This window comes from Sinocyclocheilus anshuiensis, unplaced genomic scaffold (assembly GCF_001515605.1).
Source record: "Sinocyclocheilus anshuiensis isolate Anshui unplaced genomic scaffold, SAMN03320099.WGS_v1.1 scaffold961, whole genome shotgun sequence".
NCBI lineage: Eukaryota > Metazoa > Chordata > Actinopteri > Cypriniformes > Cyprinidae > Sinocyclocheilus > Sinocyclocheilus anshuiensis.
The window spans coordinates 185,313-193,462 of record NW_015557049.1 but is presented as its reverse complement, the minus strand read 5'-3'; the positions used below and the strand labels follow the sequence as shown (position 1 = coordinate 193,462).

General features: G+C 36.0%; 1 protein-coding gene across 1 annotated transcript in view; it reads right to left on the bottom strand.

Moving 5' to 3' along the window:
• The window catches only part of mdga1 (MAM domain containing glycosylphosphatidylinositol anchor 1), a 208,393-nt gene that overhangs the window by 90,299 nt on the left and 109,944 nt on the right, over positions 1-8,150 (bottom strand). The window contains exons 5-6 of the mRNA XM_016470885.1: positions 6,552-6,748; positions 5,060-5,192 (exon numbers count right to left, since the gene is read on the bottom strand). Coding sequence (XP_016326371.1) covers positions 5,060-5,192; positions 6,552-6,748 — 330 coding nt within the window. The remainder of the gene's footprint in view (positions 1-5,059; positions 5,193-6,551; positions 6,749-8,150) is intronic.

Sequence of the window (8,150 nt, the reverse complement as noted above, 5' to 3'; positions counted from 1 at the left end):
GTGTGTGTGTGTGTGTGTGTGTGTGTGTGTGTGTGTGTGTCCCACCTGGGGAAAATCTAATCCTGCAGCATCCATGGCATAAAGATAGCAGATAAAATAATCTCTCCAGCTCTCAACCAATCACAGGCAAAGGTAAACACAACATAAGCACATCCTGTATGACTAAATGCGGATGTATTTCTCATTTGATTGTGTGTGTGTGTACCTGTTTTCTATTCTGGTGGGGACTTAAACCTGAATACACACTGTCATGGTGGGGACCTAAATTGAGGTCCCCACGGGTAAACAAGCCAATAAATCACACAGAATGAAGTTTTTTTAAAAACTAAAACTGCACAAAGTTTCCTGTAAGGGGTAGGGTTAGGTGTAGGGTTGGTGTAGGGCAATAGAATATACGGTCTGTACAGTAGAAAAACCATTACTCCTAAGGAGAGTCCCCACAAGGATAGCAAACCAGACGTGTGTGTGTGTGTGTGTGTGTGTGTGTGTGTGTGTGTATTATTATTTATTTGGAATGGATGGACGGCTTCATAAGCAATCCTTTTCTGTTTTGCATTAAGTTTGAGAATTCAGTGGAAATATGCTTAATTATCATGAAAATAATGTCAAAATGACATGAGCCACAGTGAATGGCAGTTTCTATCAATGGGAAGCTAAGTGATCCTCTTAGATACTATAGTCAAATATCAGCAAGACAAAGTTAGTATTACTGTGAGCAATTTTACTCTTCTATTTGTCTATTGCCACATGCTGGGATATAATAATAATTTAAATAAATAAATAAATGAAAATATAATCCAGACAAAGCCATGCCAGAAAATGTCATCTTTCTGATCAAGTGCGATTCATCTGATAATAGTTCATCTTATTCATGATATGATGCTTTATGCACTGCTGCAGTTAATATTCATATAAAGCTTTCCCCTCCGGAATGTTAATTTTAGGTAGCAAGAAAATTAATTCCCTGTCAAAAACAGAATGACATCTTATTTTTACCAGCTTCTATTGACCAGTGTGAACAAGACTTGCTGTCAGGAGATGCTGTCTATGTAGACCCTGTCCTAATTCCTTCCGCTCCTCTTCTTTGAGGCTCCTAAAGCATTTAAACTGACAGCTCATCATACGCTACTGCAGTGGGATTCGGCCAAAAGGAAAATATGAAAATATTAAAAGTGGAAAAAAAAAACTGTTTGAAAGAGAGAAATGTTCCAACAGGTTTGCTCTTTTCTCTGAATAATAACAATCTCTCTCTCTCTTCCATATCTTCCAATTATCCAATTAAAGCTTAATTTGAGCATGAGTGTGATGGGATTGAGTTACATCAGTCATTTCCTCTTGAACAATCTGTACAAATGGTGCCTGTGTGTCTATATAAATGATGAAATACATAAACATAAAATTAAACACAAAATACTGATGCATTAACAAAAGCATGTGCATGCTTGTTTTGTTTTTTTTTATCTTTTCCAGGCTGAGTTTTGATATACATGCATAGGGCTGAAATCCACTTAAATTTAATCAGTGATAAAGGTCATTAAACTGCCTTTTGATTCAAATGAATACGACATACGATATATTTTTTATACTAGTGCAAACAGTCTCCTTTTGAGTCTCCTCGGATTTCTATTAAAGCAACAAGCCAGTTGAAACTGGGCTGCAGTAATTTTACCACAGCTGAGGTGAGGCGAAATATTAATTAATCATAACATGGAATCACAAACTAGTACTTGCACTATTGCTGCACTACATAGTAAGCATACTTTGTAGAGTTTGCAAACTTTCTGATGGCCTACTACGTTTGCTAAAATGCGGAGTACTGTATACAACAGAGGAAAGTGCATGGAATACTGTATCCCACAATGCAATGTGCTTGATTTGACATTCGATTTCCAGTGTGATGAATGAACTGGAAGAAATATCAGTGATTTTGGACATCTCATTCAATAGTAGCCTATATCTTGAGACATTTTTATACAAAATTGGTTTAAGAATGCAAAAACCTTCAAAACAACAGCTAGACATCAATTTCACTTGCTATTTCCAAAAAAATTCGGATTCATCAGACAATCATCTTTAAGCTTCTGAAACATGAAATATTAAATCAAAAAGGAAAAATATAAGAAGAATATAATGCATTTTGCACTTATTATTCCTTTTTTGACTTAACATTTCTTAATACATCTTTCATTACAATAGAACATAAATGTGTCTTTCAGAGGTAACTTTTGTCAGTCATGTTAAATTAATGTTGTTATAAAAAAAAACTAAAATGACATACTACCGTTCAAAAGCTTGAGATCGGTAAGATTTTTACAATGTTTTTGAAGATGTTTTGAAAGTTTCTTATGCTCTCTGAGGCTGCATTTATTTGAAAATAACAACACAGTAAAAACAGTAATATTGTGAAATATTATAGCAGTTTAAACTGTTTTCTAGTGTAATAAGTTTTAAAATGTAATTCATTCTTGCGATGCAAAGCTGAATTTTCAGCATCATTACTCCAGTCTTCGGTGTCACATGATCCTCCAGAAATCTTTTTAATATGCTGATGTGCTGCTCAAGAAACATTTCTTATTGTTATCAGTGTTGAAAACAGTTGGGGAAATTTGTCACAAAGATTTACGTCTACTGTTCAGAAGGATTTATTTGTAATTTTTTTGAAAGACATTAATACTTTTATTCAGCAAGGATGCATTAAGATGATCAAAAATGACAGTGCAGACATTTAAAATGTTTACAAAAAAAATTTCAAGAATCCTGAAAAAAAATGTATCACCGTTTCCACAAAAATATGAATACTATACGTTTATAATAAGAAATGAAACATTTCTTATTGTTATCAGTGTTGAAAACAGTTGTGCTGCTTCATATAATTACTATTTGTGGAAACCTGGATTTTTTGTTTCTTTGATGAATAGAAAATTCAAAAGAACAGCATTTATTTGAAATGGAAAAATGTAACATAATTGTCTTTATTGTCACTTTTGATCAATGTAATGTGTCCTTATTGAATAAAAGTCTTAATTTCTTACTGACCCCAAACTTTTGAATTCTAGTGTATAAGAGGAGAACCAGAGACAATTACGAAAAAAGATAATCAGCCATGATGGTTTAGATATAACATCATACCCTTAAATGGCTTTTACAGATCCATCCCCCATAGTGGACAAAGCAGTGGTAAAGGTCCTTTTCTTTCTGATCTGAGCACTGACCTTCAAACAAGCGGACGCTGACCAGCTAGTTTTGGAGTTACATGTCTTGATTGACCCGTAATTTAAAACAGTGCATGCAGTCTCCTTCACTCTACCCTCTAAAGAGACAAACTTCTCAAACTTCAGCGCAGCATCCGACGCGTGTTTCTCATGCTCCCTCCAATTTCATCTCGCCCCCTTCCTGCTCATCAGTTCAGAGGAAAGAAAATGAAAATCAACAGAAAAACAAATCAGTGTTTTGTTCTTTCGGCGACGAGCTGCGTGTACGCAAGCCACGCGCTCCTGCCATGCGGAAAACAAATTCCAATTTGCAGCAGTGTGTTGTTTCTCCACAGGGCAGGACACCGATGGGGCGCCGCGGAGCGCACGCGTGTGTGTGTGTGTGTGTGTGTGTTCTCTTTCATTTGCCAGTCACAGGCGTATTCTTGCTTTTGCGGTGAATTTGATTCATTATGGATTACACAAACTATTTATTTTGACGATGAATAAAACGTTAGTTTACAAGGAAGGAGCTTTCATAAGCCCCCTGAAGTTACTCACTCTATGAAACCTTTTGAAAGCATGTGAAAAAGCATATATAAGAGAGACTGGGGCTAGTTGTCACATGGGAAATTTGTCACAAAGATTTACGTCTACTGTTCAGAAGGATTTATTTGTAATTTTTTTGAAAGACATTAATACTTTTATTCAGCAAGGATGCATTAAGATGATCAAAAATGACAGTGCAGACATTTAAAATGTTTACAAAAAAAATTTCAAGAATCCTGAAAAAAAATGTATCACCGTTTCCACAAAAATATGAATACTATACGTTTATAATAAGAAATTTTCCTAAGCAGCAAATCAGCATATTAGAATGATTTCTGAAGGATCATGTGACACTGAAGACTGGAGTAATGATGCTGAAAATTCAGCTTTGCATCACAGGAATAAATTACATTTTAAAATGTATAAAAAATAACGTTATTTGAAACTGTAATAATATTTCACAATATCACTGTTTTACTGTATTTTTTATCAAATAAATGCAGCCCCTGTGAGCATAAGAGACTTCTTTCAAAAACATTTCAAAAGTCTTACAAACTCCAAACATTTGAACAGTAGTGTATATAATTGTGGTATTTACTTATTTTATCTTTTCCCATTTTTTTATGAATAATATGGCCTGGTCATTCTACCCTTTATGACTCAGACCAATTTATATTCTTTGCACTTTTTCTAACTCAAATTCCAATTTTGCACTTTTTAATTCAAAGAGAAATAGATGACAGTTAAATGACAGGGAGAAGAGGGGGAATGGGATCAAGATAGGTTGTGAACTCGCATCCCCCCATATGTGCACCACAGCTCAATGTGTGTTACTCTAACAAGAACAAAATCACACATCCTGTCAGTTCGCTGATTTCTTGGAGGAATTTCAGTACAGGACAACACAATGATAGTGACGTCTGCCTTCAGAGAGACCTGAGACACACACCGGTGCAGAGACCATCATGATCAAAGACACAAGTGTTATTCAGTGCTGACAGACAGTGAACGAGAGAACGCAGAAGAGAAAGAACGCGAGATTAAAAGAGGGAAAAGTGAAGATGTAATCAAAGAAAGGTGAATTAAACCTGACAGGTCAACACATAACCAAGGGAAAAGGAACATTTGAGGAAAAAAAAGAATAAAAAGAACTGAAGGCGAAAAGACAAGAAATTCTATTCGCAATTCATATTTTTCCTGTAATGAAATGAGCAAAATAAAATTAAAGCAGGACTTTCACAAAATTCATGTGCAAAACTCACTACAGCTGCTGTATAAAGCGAGTGAATGTGAGCGTTTGAGAGTAGATGGGAACTCACTGGTGGTGTTGGTAAGGCGAAAGGTGACAGAGCTGTCTGGAATATCACAAACGTTCCGGACGGACACCTGACAGGTGTAATTAGCAAAGTCCTGTGGACGGAGGTTTTTCAGTTTCAGCACCTTTGTCTCACCCTGCAAACACACACACATTCACATGGTAAAAATACATCACACAAAAACAGTTTTTCCTGTTAGTCAAAACATGCATTTATACATAACAAAATGATGTTTGTCGGTCACCCTCTGCAAACAGTGCCATTTACACTTTTAGAATTTTTCTTTTTGTATAATTTGGCTGCTGTTGAGTAATTCACATTTAAAATATGAAATCACATTTTCCCACCTGGGGCATCACAGTTTTGAGATGAGACAAGGCCAACACAAGTGCAAACTACGAAATACTACAAAAAAACGTACATAAAGGTTGCAATATAAAAGTGAAAACAATGTGATGATGTAATTTCTTCAAATATGATGTCAGAAACAGGAAATGTCAGAGCATAACAGGGTTCAAATGCATAAAACATTTTAAAATGAATACATATTAAGGATATTTCAATTTCAAGACAAAGCACAATTGAAATACAGTTAAATTAAATTCTATATTACCAATTCAAATATAATTGGTTTGGATTGGAACATTCAATTTGGCTGATATTCCAAAAAAACAAACGCTCCAGAATTTCCTGTGCATTCCGCACTAAACAAGGTTCAATCTATCAAATAATGAGACCGAGTTCTGTATACTGTTAAATATGTCAGTAGTAATTCATGTGAACACAAATGGGGCACAAAAGGTACCGTTTAATTTCCTGAAAATTATCCTTGTATTTCTATGCAATGTCAGAAGCTTTGTGTGCATGATAAAGAGAATGAATTCAGGAATTTTAAATTCCTCTAATTCTTTTGACTGAGTCCATCAGGAAAATGAATAATCCTCATTATTAATGGCAAAGCCATCAATCTCCATCCATCCCACCTTATTCAAACAACTCTTTATTAATAAGTACTCCGATTATGAATTCATCACTGATGGATTGCTGATTTATTGAGTACGTTTCTCTGTGATTGAGCGGGTCTCCTGTGGTTATCTGCTATTCAAATGATTATTAACTCTAATTAAACTATTTTCTGAGTTAGGGAAAGTAAGGCCTATAGAGAAAACTTGTAAAGCTGTGTGTGGGAGTGGTTGGGTTTTTCTTAGTTTTTGGGACAAAATTGTTTGCAAAAGTTAACTTAAACGGACTAAAAGTCGCTTTCGGGACACCCAGAGATGTTCATGAAATGTTCATGAAATGAAATGAAATGAAATGAAATAGTCTATTATGTCCAATTATAGAGACAGTCAACAGTCAACAACAACAAAAGCTTAATAAACCTACTAAATAATTTCTTACTGAAATTGTAAAAATCCAGAAAGGGTTGTAAGGGTCAGGTGTAGGGTTACGACTGAAACAAAACAAAACAAAACAAGTCATGATATTGTTGTACCTGTGTATACAGAGGCTCGTAGATGTCCACGCCATTGTCTTTGCTCTGTTCGATTGGTTTATTTCCTCGTTTCCAGATAAAGCGAGCGGGAGGGTTGGAGTTTACCGTACAGCGTAAAAACACTGTTTTCTCCTGATAGTAGTTCCCTCGTACATCACCCACCGTCTGGTGCACCGTGAGCACAGGCTTATCCAGATCTGGAGAACAGACAGAGAGAAAGAGAATTCACTTAGATTGGGAAAACGTAATCTCTTTACTGGAGAAATCTGAGAGGTAAATGCTCTCCGAACCCAGAATTATAGAGTCTTGATCTTGTGGTCTCAGACAAGACCACTATTTCCACAGGTCAGCACACTATCTTCACCATTACACAGGTTTCGCCAGAGTTTCAGTGGATCTGAATGGCTGGTTAGCCATTTCACAAACACCTGTCTCTTTTGACAGGTCTTCAGATTGAAGACTTAGAATGCATGGTATTTAAACTACTTTTAGTGCTTTTTTAGTCCTTTTTAGACTTTGATACTAAATATCACCATCAACTTTAACAGTATGAACAAGAACAACTGGCATCTCCTTGTATATTTCACAGAAGAATGACAATAATACAGGTTAGAGTAGTATGAGGATGAGCAAATTATAGTAAAATGTTCATTTCTAAGTGAACTATCCCATGAATAAACACACTGGCTACTTCAGTATGTGCCAAACCAGATGCACACACACATAAACACACAGATCACGCAGAGAACAGTATCACATACGGAGGAAAGAGAGGTTAAGTTAAATCTATGTGACTGTCTAACCCAGTCTGACCTCTGACCTCTCACTGCTCAGTGATTCCCACTGAATAAACAGGAATCTGTCTAATAGACTCTCTCACACAGTCCTGTGTGTGTGTGTGGAGAGAGAGTACACATGAATGGCTTTATTTTAGCTTCTGAAAGAAACCTAAGCATAACACCTGAGTAAATTCAATGGCAATAAGAAGCCTCAAATGAAAACATCACATCCGTCAGAGAGAGACTGACTGGGAAACGTGCTGATCCGTAGGGAAGTCCCTGCCAATTCCACAGAGATTAATCTGGTGAGCACACTAACCCACATCACAATGACTGTGTCAAATTATCACTCAATTTTATTAGACGTCTGGAGCTAATCTGATGACCACAGGCCAGAGGAGAAAATCATGAATGACACACTGACCCAACGCAATATACCAATGAGCAGAACCATTGATTTTCTGTGCAGTGGTGTGACTGTGTGTGTGTGTGTGTGTGTGTGTGTGTGTGTGTGTGTGTGTGTGTGTGTGTGAGTGGAGGAACTGTTTGGAGAAGGCATTCCCTAATTTTAAAAATACTGCAACCACATTTGTCAATATGATACTTTTGTAATATAATGTTTGGTCTTATATTTACTAGGAATTGAATTTAAATTGAATCTTTGTAAAAATAAGAAAAGTAAAAACACGACCCACCTTAAAATGTAACATTGTATATAGGTTTTAACAACGTACTGTAGGTATTTTCTACCGCAGGACATCAGGAGTCTGGTGTGGTGTACGCTATTTCATTTAGCTTGATCTGTGCTTTTTACCAACAA